This window comes from Rhinolophus hipposideros (genome assembly GCF_964194185.1).
Source record: "Rhinolophus hipposideros genome assembly, chromosome: 25".
In the NCBI taxonomy this organism is placed as follows: Eukaryota; Metazoa; Chordata; class Mammalia; order Chiroptera; family Rhinolophidae; genus Rhinolophus; species Rhinolophus hipposideros.
In genome coordinates this window covers 27,253,140-27,267,521 of record NC_138071.1, presented here as the reverse complement: position 1 = coordinate 27,267,521, position 14,382 = coordinate 27,253,140, and the positions used below count along the sequence as shown (strand labels likewise).

The following is a 14,382-nucleotide window of genomic DNA, read 5'->3' as shown; positions in this document are numbered from 1 at the left end:
AGTGAGGCCCCACAACTTGTGGTCTGTGCAGAACTCAGGACACGGAAAGAACTAGCTCCCGCACACGGTCATTGTATAAGGTTGGCCTGTGCAGGGCACGTACGAAGCAGGAATCATTAACGCCAGAAACCAGCACCGGCTTCGCGAAAGATGAACGTACGCGACAATCGGTGCCGAAGCTGGAGAGTGACTCAGAAGGAAAACGGGGAAAAAGCCGCTCTGTAAGCGCACTGTTCCAATAGCATTTCTCAGACGCGGTTCTGGAAACCCCATGAGGGGAGACCAGAGAGCACATTAAATTATGTGGAGGCAGAGGGTATGCACTGGGCACCACTGAGTCTGGGGCTCCCGCCCGTCTTCCTCCCTCTTTGGTGTCCCATGTTGGGGGACCGTGACTCGGACCAGCCATCAGCGTGTGGCTGCGTTGCTGAGGGCGTGGAGCCTTTCAAGTGAAAACAGTGTGTAGAAAAGGGAGACTCCATGCCCTGCAAGACTGATCAAGCAGCTGAGGTCTTTGGGAGGCGGCTTTCCAAACCCCAACATCATGCTGACGGAGCTGGCCTCTCCCACCCCATAGTACAAGTCCTAACAATGGTGGTTCTTGTGGGTCAGATGCTGGAAGGCAAGGAATGCTTGACTGCCCAGAAAGACGGTCCTAGTTCCAGAAAAATTCAGCTATGAGGTGTCATCTTTTCTTACGGCCTGAACTCCCAGAACTTGTTGTTGTGTTGTTGTTTAGGGCAGAGACAAGCCCTGGGGTTGAGGTTCTGGGTTGTTTTTCAAAGGACGCAGTATGTGTTTCCAACATGAGACGCTTCGTCCTCCTCTGCTCTTCCTTCCTTCTCCCTCCTCCGGGAAGAGACTGCCCATTAATCACTGTGTGCAGATACCCAGGAGGGCTCACAGGCCCTTTCTGTGGGAGGGAAGCGAGCAGAGCTGAGCTCTGGCCCCATAGAAACCCGGCCTGGAAGGCTTCCCTGCCAGGCCTCCCAGGCACGTCACAAAGAAAGGGCCTGGCGGGTGGTGTCAGGTGATGTGTTGAGTCAACAGACCCACAGGACAGCCCTGGTTGGAGTCCCGTGGCAGCTGGCTGCAGCCGGCACCCCAGGAAGGGAATGCCCGGGACTGCCTGCCAGCTACCACCTGGCTTGCGGAGACCCAGCAGGAAGGTGAGCGCCTGGCAGGGATCACACACCCACAAACGGCCTCCCCAACCCTGCCTCCTCCGCCTGCTTCCAGAGTAGAGGTTGGGACACTGTGCTCCCGGGTCCACATGCCATCATGCCTGGTCCAACCGTGAATCCTGACCTGTCAGCTGTACAACTGAAAATGACCCAGGATGCAGCTCGGGGAAGGGACAGTGGCTCAGAGCCCTTCCCAGGTCACCCACAGCCCCTGCTCACTTGTGCTGAGTCCAGAGCATGGAGTCACGGGCATCTGGGAGCCCCTCCAGGGTAAGGCCCAACAGCCCAGCACCCAAATGACTGGGGCATCGAGCACAGTCTGGGGGGGCGGTCAGAGAACCATCGAGCACAGTCTGGGGGGGGGGCGGTCAGAGAACTATCATCAAGTTTCTGAGGGATTCAAAGTAGCCCACAGTGCAGAAAGTACAGAAAAAACTCAAGGTACAATTTCAGATTTTAGAAAGCACACTGCAGGAACTTCCGTGTGCCGGGGTCTTAGTTTGGGGTGCTCAGGGCATCCTCGTGACTTGGCCATCTCCTCGATTTCCCAGCCCGTTTTCAGGCCCTTTGTTCTGCTATTGTGGGTCTCTCAGCATGGACACAGGTACTGCTAGCCGCTGACGCCGTGGGAGTCTGGCCACCCGTGCGGGAATAAGGACTATGACAATGTTTGGAGAACCCTTGGGATTCAGATTCTTCAAACCTGGCTTTGAGAGATTTAGAGTTGCCCTGAGGTTATTTCTGCAAGGCGGGGGGGCGGAGAAAGAGAGAGAGAGAGAGAGAGAGAGAGAGAGAGAGAGAGAGAGAGAGAGAGAGAGATTGTTTGTGTGTCCACACTTCATTTATTAATTTTATCAGATTATGAAAGGGTGCTGGGACCCACAAACATTTGAGGATCACATACTTCCCGGTTCTAGGGAATTTCCCCAGTGACTAGAAGAATAAGCAGGTAGTGAACGACCAGGAATTCCAAGAGGGGCTGGGGACAGAGCCGTCCCAAGCACAGAGAGAGGAGGCCTGTGTGGCTTCCCCGGTTGACCCCCCTGTAGTCCTGTCTCAGCAGAATCAACCCCACGTGTCCCCTCCAACCAGATTTGCACTTACATCATAGCCTTACCTGTGTGCACTAGACAGGCTGGCTTTGCAGGAACAATTTGCCTAAACAATGCTGTGTTCTAAACAGGCTTCTCGGAAAGATCAAGGTTAGACAGACTTGTCTGAACTTGCATAGAAATCTAGTCCTGACCTTAGAGCACATCTGAGCAGTGCACGGCTGTGGGGGCAGAGGAATCGTGCCCATAAATATTCTGGCCCCACCTGTGGGCAGTGCGAGAAAGCCTTCCCCTGCCCACCAGGCACCTCGGAAACTGCATGCCTTCCTACTGAGTTAGCGTCTTTCCCTGTGTCCTCTCAGGAAATGACAGTCACCACTCTGACCCAGGAAGGAACCTAAAGTCCCCTCAATCCCTCCTCCTTTCCCAAATCCAGCATGCCTGAGTCGTGGCTTGCTGCTACACCCTCTATCCTGTGCAGCCTGCAGCCAGCAGGCTGTGCCCTGCCTGGGGGTGGCAAGGAGCCTAGGACAGGCCACCAAGAGCCTCTGTGCAGTGGTGGGGGCCCCAGACAGCCCCACCCTCCCACCTCTGACTCCTGGCACTGTCTGTCCCCTGTGTGAATGTGTGCTCTCACATATACTCGTGGTTGTGACGTCTAGTCTGACACCTCCCCGGGCACAGGGATAACACCCAACTGGGGGGGCTGAAGACCCAGGTCATTGCTGTGTGTGGCCCAAATTCTGCTCCAGCTGTTGCCTTTCGTCCTGACACGACTTCTCAGGGTCTGCGGTTCTTCCACTGTAAAATGAAGTCATGGAACTTTTGTCCGCTAAGGTCCCTCACTGGCTGATTCCTTGGTGGGGGCTATCCGGATTCTGCCACACTCAGCAGAACTCATCTGTGTAGCACCAGATGACGCCTGTTGCTTTTGGGGTTCCACAAAGACCTTCATCAGAAGCAACTGGTCTGTAGTGATTTGCCCTTCACTGGAGAATCCATAGCAAATTACTTTACAGAAATCATTTTATATGGGAAATGGATTATTCTAGAATCTCTCCCTCTTGCTGCAAGGCAACTAAAGGCTTTTTTCTCTCCTCTCTTCCCCAAGGATTGCCTCTGAGCTCCTACATCAAAAGACACATATGCTCTTATTTTCTGCTCTAGTGAAGTATATAGGGTCACATTGGGGGTCCGTGAAGCAGAGCTCGGGCCTCCAAAAGAGCATGAAGAGGGCACAGCTCTTGCAAGGCCAGGGCCACCCCAGAGCCTGGCACCGCACCGCTAGGGCTGATTCAAAGTGAGCCCCTGCGAAATTCCTACTTCCTTCCCCCACCACTAGTTTTGTTTTGTTTTGTTTTGCCAGTTTACCCATGCAAGTATCAATATGCTAGAGCCAATGGTTTAATGACGAGACACAGAGAACCTTACTTTTTTTAAATGCCTTTTTTTCCTCGTAGAAGAATAAGAACCTTGGAAAGTGTCCTAAAAGAAGTTGGTATTTTTTCCCCATTTCTTCCACCTCCCTCACCCCTCCACCACTCCAGTTCAAGCTGTTGTTTCCCAGTCTAGTTGTGTAGGACACAGCTCCCTGGCCCATGCTGGTGTTATGAGCCTTGCGCTTCCCCGGCTGAGGCAGTCAGTTGGCTGCTCACAGCAAGTCATGGTGGCTCTCACCGGCTTCCGGCCACTCGTGATGGCTGCCGGCCACTCACGCTGGCCACCGGTAACCCACGGCTGCTCACAGTAGCCCAGCTCCAGGGAGAGCTGTTGTTCACAATCTTAGCTGTAGAGGCCGCAGCTCACTGGCCCATGTGGGAATCGAACCGGCAACCTGTGCGTTAGGAGCACGGCGCTCCAACCACCTGAGCCACTGGGCCGGCCCAAAGTTGGTATTTTTAAATAGAATTTTTCCCCCCACTGCATTGCCATAATGCTGGGACTCCAATAATACTTGGGACATTCTCTGACATATTTTGAATAGTTTCAATTATCAAAGATTATAAAACAGACTGTTAAGAAGAGTCCATAAGCAAAACTTGCAGCCCCCAAGCCTTACTCCAAGTTAATACATGACTTGAGAGTAAGCCCTAGGGTGGCCAGAGCTACCTAACGCCATCAGATTGTGACGCCATCCAGGCCAATCCTGAGACGAGAATCAGGAAACAACCGCTGAGACGAGGGGCCCTGGTGGGGTGCGTGGGGTTGAGAAGGACACCTGTTCAGTGTCTTTCAGGAGAAGGGCAGTTCTGGAGCATTTGGAACAAAATCTCCAAGTAGCCAGCGGCAAAGGAGCAGGGGCCCTGGAGAGAGCTGGCCGGTGACTGCGTGAACCCTTGGTGTCCAGGGGCGAGGCGTAAAGCAGGGACGAGCAGAGGTTCAGAAGGCAGAGGGAAAGCTGAGAAAGAAAAGGTTAAAGATTAAAGCAGTGAATTCCCCTTGAGAAAAGGCCTCGTCAGCGAAACAGTGTGTGCTGGGCACCACCCAGCACCCGGTGGGGTGGGTGCACTCCACGACTTTGTGTATTGCCCGGGGATTTCTATCCCTTCCAGTGTCCCTTTGTGGCCTGGTTCCTTAGCAGCAGGGACCGTGCCTCTCCCTGGCTGAGCTTTTGTTTGACATACCCTCCCTGTGCCACGATCCCCCTGTGAGCCGTCACCATGCTTCCAATGTTAGAAACGTCACAAACCCCCTCCGGTCTGAGGGTCTGACCAGTAGTAGTTGTTTGACAATCTGCATATAAGCAAACCCCTCAACTTGTGTGAATTAAAACTTTGCTCTTCTCACTCACGCCTCTTAGGAACATAATGGTCGACAAGGATGTTTTGAGATCAGAAACAAAATAGGTTTCCTTTTTTCCTGTTGTTTTTGACCATCTGCATGAAAAAGGCTGGTGCTGCCCCAAGGGTGGTGTGAAGGGGGTGTGCATGTGCACAGCACAGAGCCATCTGGTCTACCTGGTTTATTTTGCCACAGCAAGGGGTTGACTTGCTCAAGGGCCAGGGCTCGTGGGGGTCAACCAGGCCTGGAAGGGGGCGGGCTTCTGCTTCCCAGCCCACCACTGTCGGTCAGCAGCCACTGCTCACTTTCCTCTAGTGGCTCTGCTGACCTTTCTCCTACCCCTTCTCTCCAGACGCAGCTCATGCCAACAGAGCCTGGCCCTGTGAAGTCACCACTCCGGGCTCCCTGGTGTCTGGAGCCACTTGCCCGGTGTCTTGTGTGGCTGCCAGGAGCTGGTTCTGTTCCCTCACTGAGTCTATTCACTTGTCCTGGCTGCTGCCCGGAGAGAATCAAAGGCATTGTCCTGCTCAGAGGCGGACAGCGGCCCTGAACAAAGTCCTTAAGAAGCAAACGAGGGAGGGAAGGGCTTCTCAGAAGAACAAAACGAGAAACCTGCCCGTCTTGCAGGGTGACTGCCACCCCAGCCCCATCTGACCCCAGGGGCAGATCTGTTTCACGTTCTGAAGTTGAGGCTCTGTGCTTTCCCCCCAGTGCCTCTGTGAGCTCTCCCATCCCACCAGTCTCGGGACTCCCTCCCCTTCTCTGAGCACCTCCTGCCTGGTGTTACACGCACTAGACTCTCAATGTGTATTGCGTGGTATTGTTGGCTTAGGTTTGGGATTGGGGTTGTTTTTGTGTCGTTTTCCCTAACCAGAAGGAAAGGTGGGACTTGTCTGATTCATCATAACATGCTCCCCGTCAACGGCTGTGCTTGGCCCAGCAGCTGGCGATCAGACACCCAGTTTTCCTGAAAGATGGAACCTACAATTGAGAAATAAATCAGTCTACTTAAAGTAATAGGGGATTGGATCTGCAGCACCCTGTTTTCCTCTTTATTTGTGGATTGTGACATCAGTATTTTTAAAAAACGAGTTTAGGAATATCCTTCTTACCTGTCCCACTTTCGTTTCATGAGGCAGTCCCTCTCCCCCACACTGGTAAAATGGCATGAATAGGGGTAAAAGTCACTTCTCTGTTGATCATGTCTTTGTCTTTCTGGCTGACACGAGAAAGAAACGCCATTGGAGGAAGTCCACCCAAGTCCGCCCATCACAGGATGTCCACAAAGCCCCAAGCCCATCTTTGTCTTCCTGTATCCCTTTCACTTCCAGACACCCCTTATTTCCTTTCAAGCACCTAGTGCTTTCCAAGCTGGCTTGTGAAGCCCCGTTTTCTGGAAGAGCAGTTCACACACCCAGAGTGTGATTTGCAGTCTCTATGTCCCTTCTCTCTTGGCAATACCCAAGTTGAATCACAGCAGAAGAGTTTAGGATTTGGAGCCCAGACACTGTGATGGCTGCCATTTACTCATGAAAGGACCTGGGATAAGTAACTTCTTCAGTCATGTTCAGTCACCTGTAAAGTGGGGGGATAAACTGCGCCGCCCCCCCCTTGCCGGGTGGCTTTGAGGAACAAATGGAGCAAGAGTGTGTAAAGCATTTTGCAAACAGCAGACATTCTGCAGGGTGAAGAAGAGATGTGGTTACTGCAAGACTCTCTCTCTCTCTTAAAGCTATTTCAGGTATCAGTGAAAAGAAGGGGCATATTTTTGGTTCCAGGAAAGTTCCTTCCCTAAACTATACACTCATTCGTAATCCACACGTCATATTACCTGTCCCTTTCCCCACAATGTTCCTTTACCCCTTTTTTGGGTCCACAAGACTGTTCTCCCCACAAGAATCACCACTCCTTAGGGAAGGGAGAGAGAGGAGACAGGAAGGCAGGTGGAAAGATGGAAGTGTCTTGAACATGGAAGGATTTCGGTGAGAAGGAGCAGCGCTGAGGGGGCTGGCAAACCATTCCACTCCACTAGAAACCAATTGTTCCCACCCCCGGGGGAAGCCCACTTCATCTTCTCCGCGTCCCAGGCAGTTCAGCACGGTTCTGTCTAGGCCCGTACGGGCTCTTGCCCTCGATCGGGTTGTGTTAGGATCGTGGCAGCCACGCAATAAGCAGACGCTGCAGTCTGTGTGTGAAAGATGCCTCTTAGATGGCAAGCTGCTTAGTCACAGTCTCTTTAATTATTTACATCTGAGAAATTGATGTTCTGTACCCAAAGAACTGGCGAGGGGTTCCACCAGGGATGGATGTCCGTACACGACATCCTCTCTCAGACAGAGAGCGAGTACGCATAGAAATCGGGGGAGCGGCACATGCTCTGGAGAAGACAGGGAGCCCAGGAAGACCAGGCCCTGCCCTCTGAGCGCTTCTCTTAGTATAGTGGGCATGGGAGGGTCAGACCTCCCGAAGGTCCCACAGGAGGCAGGAGGCACCCACATGTGGTGTTAGCCAGCCTCTTGGCTCAAAAGCAGAACCGTGGCAGAAAAGAGTAACTTTCTGAATAGAGGCTGCATTCACGTGATTTAAAAGGTGAAAAATAGAAAAGGGTCCATGATGAAAGTCTTCCTGGCCAGTTATTTGTTCCCATCATCAGACACAGCCAGTGTTTCCAGATTCTTCCAGAGACACTCTAGACATATGCAGATAGGCAGAATATCTGTGTATGTATATTCTTTCCCCCTTTTTGGAAACTATAAATGGCACTCTTCTACACAGATGGCTCTGCAGTTTGCTTTTTCCATTTTCTTTGCTATCTCGGAGATGAAAAGCAGGATGGGCTCTGCCGCGCTCCGGTAGCGGCTTGGGGCTGTCTTTGTGGATGTGCCATGATTTATTTAATCTCTTCCTATTAACGAGCATCTGTGTCTCTAGTCTCTGCTTTTCCAAGCCCCATGCTAATAATGAATGACCCCGTACCCTGGCCATTTAGCAATTACACAAATGTGTCTGCGGAACAAGTTTCCAGAAGTGGAATTGTTTGTGACGAATGTGTGCATTTGTACTTTCGACAGTTATTGCCAGAATGCCTCTGCTAAAGGTCCAGGTTTCCTCTGGGCCTCTGAAAAGTCCTGTGTGGGCGTGGTTCGAGCCAGAAAGTCTGGGCTGGGGCTGGGAGTCCAGTCACAGGCAAGGGGGAGGGCTGCTTTAGACGCGCCCTGTGTGAGGACACGGGTGTTCTTCTCTGTTGACTGAGGGGTGCTGAGACCACGGGGGCCGGCCCTCCCTTCACATGAAGGACGGAGGCCCCCAGAGGGGTTGTGCCGGAGGGGCTCTCTCAGGTTGGTAGGATGTGGTTGGTCGTGTAAGCTTTTCAGCCTAAACGCCCCACCCCCATCTGCTCTGTTTTGCTCTTTTGTCGGGGCTCCAGCACTCGCCCCCAAAGCAGGGCAGGCCCTCCAAAAAGCACGTAGGATGGGTCTCTGCCTCCAGTGGCCAGGGGACAGTTGGGAGCACAGACCCTACCATTTCCTGCTCCACTGTGACGCTGGGAGCTAGCCCATTCTCGGCCGCACTGTGAGAAGCCAGGCTGGTGTGTCTGCTGAGGACTCTGTCACTGGAAGAACCAGTGAAGTACATGCCACCGGGCTGGGGGCCTGAGGCCAGTGAGACGTCTGGCTCCACAAACACAACAGCGTGGGCGCTGCTTCTCCTGGTCCCAGCAAAGCCCTCGGAAAGGCTGGCACACAGCCTTGGCCGGCGTTCTCATTCCTCACCCTTCTGTGGGCATCTCTGGGGAACGTTGGTGCCACAACCTGGGAGCTTGGCCTGGGGAAGGGCTGGGACCTGCGCCAGGCAGCCCATTTGGCATTCTGCCTGCCAGACTGCCCCATGCACCCCTCAGAAGCTGCTAAGCCATCAGCTTTCCTCCTGCTTGGGCCTCACTTTCCTCCTTCCCGACTCCTGTCACCCCCAGCTTCACCTCAAGGCGGGCCTTGCTCTCGGGACCTTTGAGAGAAAACTATTTCCGAAAGGTTTGGGGCCTGACTGTAGAGCCTTCTGTCTCCTGCTTTCGCCTAGAGGCCAGGCTGGGGCTTGGGAGCATGGATTCTCATTTGGCATGGATGGCTTCATGGGAAAAGGGTTCCCTGGGACATGACACTCCTTTGACTGGTTACTTCCAAACCTGCCACCAGGAAATACTGTGGGCACAGGGAGGGAGAGAAGATTCGGGCTAAGCTTGAGCCTTCCCCGCTCCCTACTCTCTCCTCTCCTTACCTGTTGGCTGGCCTTCCCCTGGCCAGACAGCCCTGGGTGCTATGGGACCCAGACGGTGTGGGCAGGATCCCTGCCCCAAAGACTTGCGTACTTGACGTTTACAGCATGTCTTCATAACACACGTTCAGGGGAAGGAGGGCTCCCGTGGCTGGGAGAGTCTGGAGATGGGCGACTCGCTGACCTGACAGCTGAGTGGGAGGCCACTGGGGGGGGTTGAGGCTGGGAGCAGAAGAGGGACACACGTCTGCTCAGGGACAGAGGACAGGAGCCTGGAGCGGAGCACGGCGAAGGAGACCCAGGGTACAGCTGCTGGCTGAGCAGCCTTCGTCCAGGTCACAGGCCGTGAGCAGGTGGCCTTGGCCATGGCCAGCAGCGTGTCCACTTTGACTTGCGTGATTGGTTTAAATACCAAATTTAAAATGAAACCTTTGTTTACTTACCTGTAAGATGGGAAGACCAGACCGAACTCTAGAGCCTGTGTCTCTTGGAAAACAAATCAACATCAGGCCAACGTGTTGTACTGTTAGTTTCCTAGAACTGTGGTAGCAAAGTACCACACACACTGGGTGGCATAAAACAGCAGTTTCATCTCTCACGGTTCTGGAGGCTGCAAGTTGGAAACCGAGGTGCCCCAGGGCCGCACTCCCTCTGAGACTCTGGGTCGAGCCCTTCCTGGGCTCTTCTGGCTTCTGCCCGATGCCGGCAGCGCGTGGCAGTCCTGGGCAGTCCTGGGCATGTAGGTGTGCCACCCCCATCTCTGCCTCCGCCGTCACACGCCTTCTCCCTGCGTGTGTGTCTGTCTCTGTATCTTCTCACATTGGGGTAAGGACCCACCCAACTCCTCATCTTAACTTGACGCCTTGACAAGTTAATTGACGCCCCCAATAGGGTCTTCAAAGACCGTATTTCCAAATAAGGTCATGTTCACAGGTCCTGGGGGTTAGGACGCTGACATATCTCTTTGGATGACAGGATTCCACCCAGAGCAATGAGCTTATGGCGTCCGCTGCTCGTGAGTGAGGACCGCCTCACTCAGGGTTAGAAACAGGTTTACAAAAGCTTACCCCCAATATTTAGGATTTAATCATTTGATTTTTGCCACTTGAGATCTGGGGCCCTGGGAAGTGGGGGCGTCACGCTGTGCCTCCCTCCACCTGAGCCGGCCTCCTGACTGCACTCTGTGCTTTCCTTCTCAGCCTCGGGCCTCTCTTCCTCCCCGTCCACGCCCACCCAAGTGACCAAGCAGCATACATTTCCTCTCGAATCCTATAAGCATGAACCTGAGCGACTGGAAAATCGAATCTATGCCTCGTCGTCCCCTCCAGACACAGGCCAGAGGTTCTGCCCATCCTCCTCCCAGAGCTCAGCGAGGCCTCTGTCTGCATCACCGACACACTATGCGCTCTTCAGAACCGTAAGTCTGGGCCTGGTTGGGTGGGCGGGCCGCCAGGCATCGGGAGGGAAGGCAGCGTCTGATTGTGGTCAGCTGAAGCTGAGGCTGTGCACTCCTGACATGTTTGCTGTATTTTATCATAAATCATAGGCTGAGGGGGAAAAATGGGGAGGGCCCAGTAAGCAAATGGAATCCCATGGAAAACGGTAACATCTGGAACGTGACCTGAAAACGTTTTCTGTTCCCTCAGCTGCTTTTTAAAAAAAAAGTCGGTCATTTGAAAGCTTTGTCTGAGTTCATCTTGAGTGAGATACTAAAGTAACAAGTCACAGGCGAAGCAAAAAAATAAGTAAATAAATAAGTTTTTTAAAAAACGGAAATATGAGTCTAGAGTGTTAACATTTAGTGTTTGACATCATTTGCACTGGGACATGTTCTTGAAAAGGTGAGCCTGTCACAGTGGCCCTGGTGGTGAAGCAGGTGTCTGCACCTTTGTGAGAAGCAGGATTGGTGGGTATGGATGCGGGACACTGGCTCCGCTGTAGACTGGAGCCCTCCACGTTGCCACACAGTGGGCCTGCGGGGGGCGGTCCTGCCCTCATTGCCTGCCGGGCTCCTGTTAGGTGTCGCAGAATATCAACATGCTGTTCCCAGCAAGGACAGGAGAACCACATCACCAAGGTCTGTCTCTGTGGATGTCACAGTTTTATTCAGTTATTGTATTCACTTCCTGGGGCTGCTGTAGCACAAACTGGAGGGCTTAAAACAACAGGATGCCATTGTCTCACAGCTCTGGAGGCTGGAAGTCTGAAATCAAGGTGTTGGCAGGGCTGTGCTCCCTCTGAAGTCTCCAGGGGAGGGATCTTCCTTGCCTTTTCCGGCTTCTGCTGGCTCCAGACTTTCTCTGCCTCCGTCGTCATACAACTCTCTTCCCTCTGTGTCTGTTTGTGTCCAGATTTTCCTCTTCTTATGAGGACACCCGTTATATTGGATTCGGGCCCAACCTAATCCAGTATGACCTCATCTTAACTTGACCACGTCTGCAAAGACTTCATTTCCAAAGGAAGTCACATTCACAGGTATCAGATGTTAGGACTTCAACAGAGCTTTGTGAGGCTGGAGGACACAATCCAACCACATCAATTGTTATTTGGGGGAGGAGGAAGTTCTGCTTGTCCTGAGAGAACATACTATTACTATTGTCCTTGTTCATTCAATGCTTATTTTCTTAGACAAGCAGAGTATTGTTTTAAGTGCTGAGGGAGGGAATGCAAGCTATTGTTTCTGCCTTCTAGGGCTTACAGTCTTACTGGGAGTAGAAGGACCCTCAGATAAAAGTAAAATGCAGAAAGTAAGTTGGAGGGAATAAGGCGTGAAACAAACAGTCGAAATCGTGCTCTGTGCTGAGGGCAATGAAGTTTGTGCGGTGGCACCAAGTGAGCTGAGCCCGGAGTACTGGTAGGGTTTAAATAAGGGGAGAGCCTTGTAGAAAAGAGCATTAGCCATGGCTTGGGGTGGGCATGAGTGTGACATGCAGTACCAGAAGGAAGGGGTTGTGGTGTAGGAGCAGTGGTCTGGGGCCTGCCTCTGAGCAGGTGGGAGCCTGGCATCAGATCGTGAGGCCGACAGGAGACAGAAGATCCTCAGGAAGGGTGACAAGTTCAGACAGTGGTACCGGGCTTGGTCCCCTGGAGCTGTGAGCCCAGGAGAGGGCCGTCCCTGTTCTTGGATGTGAGTGAGAGAAGATCTAGAGAGGCTTCTGTTCTCCTGGCACTTGTCAAAGAGACTTGGAGATAGAGATAAGGGGATGTAAAAGAATCCCAGAAGAGAATAAGACCACCCAAAGATTATCAAAAGTAGGAAGTCACTACTTCCCTAGGGCTAGAGGGACAATGATTGGAGGTGGAACCAGAGCCCATCAGATGGGAGGTCGAGCTGCATGTGGGGGAGCGGGGAGGGGATTGGGGAGATGCCCCCACTGGCCACAGTTGCCATTTGTGGCACAGGGATAGGGACCCTGGCACCTCCTTCTCATCCTGCCCTCCAGCATTGTGTCTAACCTACGCAGAGGCCAGTGGGCTAGGAGATGGGGACAGACAGGCCGTGGGAACAGGGAACGGGGTGACCAGGGGAGGGAGCAGAGAGGGAAATGACCAGCAGAGAGGATTAAATGATATGAGAGATGTAAAAGTCTCTAATTAGCGGCTTGTTCTCATTGACTAGTGACAATCCATGGAAGAGCCCCTTCTAGGAAGCACACTGATTAGAAGAGAATACAGTTATTTTGGCTTTAAGGTTACTTGACGCGATGGTGACAGACACAGAGTTTTTCCCTGCTGGCAGAAGTTTTGTGCTTGAGACAAGCCCAGAGCTTTTCCCTAATTAAATAGAAGGGAATCCAAAGAGTGTGCTGGGTCCACAGTCGTCTTTCCCCCATGATGAGTTCTTAGCTGTTTCTACTTCACACAATTATGAGGCCAACCAGGGTGTGTCCTCCCAGGCTTTCTAAGGTGGTTCTGGGGCCAGAGAGGCGTGTCCTCTGCTATATCTATACTCAGCAGTGGACACATGTCCTGGTCAGAGAGCCTAACAGTGAGTGTGGCAGTACCATGAGATTTCAACAATGCTCCAGATGTCATGAGTGGGTAAACAAGATGTGGCCATTCCATACAATGGACTATTATCCAGCCTTAAAAAGGAAGGAAATCCTGGCATAGGCAACAATACCAGTCATAAAAGGAAAACACTGTGTGATTCTACTTACGGGAGTTCTCCAGAATCCTCAGCTGCACAGAGACAGAAAGTAGAATGGTGGGTGCCCGGGGCTGGGTGGGGAGGCGTGGGGAGCTGTCGTTTAAGGAGGACAGTTTCACTTTCGCAAGATTAAAAAGTTCTGGAGATGGACGGGTGGTGGTGGTTAAAAAAAAAATCAACGCACTTCATATCCCTGAATTGTGCTCTTAAAAATGGTTAGAATGGTAACTTTTATGTATATGTTGCCACAATTTAAAAGAATGATTCAGTCAAGACTACAATGTTTATAGCATGTGAGCTTCAAAGAATCAGGATGATCCCAGGAGCTCACCACTTACATTTTGAAATGATATTTCCAAATTGGAAGACAATATTGCCACCGGCTACCTGCCTTTAAGCAGCCTGGCCTTAATCTGTTTGTAAATGTTATCACCCAAGGCCTCCAGGGGCTGCCTTTCCCCTGCAGCCATGGTTTGGCCCAGGCCTCTTCTGCTTTCAGCAGCCCTTGGTAGCCGGGCTGGTGGTAGTTTTAAAGTTATAGAAAGCGTGTTTCTTTATCGTTGGATTGTGGTGAATGTCTTTGAGCTTGCCTGACTTCATTAATTTGGCTACCAGCCATATAATCTTCATGGAGGAATGTGAGTTGCTTGAAGATTTCTGCCAGCCTGAAAATAATTAGCAATCATTTGTCTCTGCTTTTTGGAATAAAAAGACCATTTTTGTAAGCATTGGCCACAAAGATCACTTTTATAAAATTTGTTCCCATGAATTTTATTCTAAAATTGGAAAGGGGATGAGCGTAATTAATTAGACTTTGGTAAACAGCTCTCGTTTTATCATTTATTTACTCAGCAAATACTTTTTACGCAACTGATATGCCCTAAACTGTGCTAGGAAGGGGTGACTGGATGACAAATGTTAGTCACTGTCATGATGCAGGGAC

General features: G+C 51.9%; 1 protein-coding gene across 3 annotated transcripts in view; it reads left to right on the top strand.

The window, feature by feature from the left end:
• Positions 1-14,382, top strand: part of PRKAG2 (protein kinase AMP-activated non-catalytic subunit gamma 2) — a 190,402-nt gene that overhangs the window by 110,125 nt on the left and 65,895 nt on the right. For all 3 annotated transcript variants that reach the window (XM_081038101.1, XM_081038100.1, XM_081038102.1), the window contains exon 4: positions 10,489-10,706. In XM_081038101.1, coding sequence (XP_080894227.1) covers positions 10,489-10,706 — 218 coding nt within the window. The remainder of the gene's footprint in view (positions 1-10,488; positions 10,707-14,382) is intronic.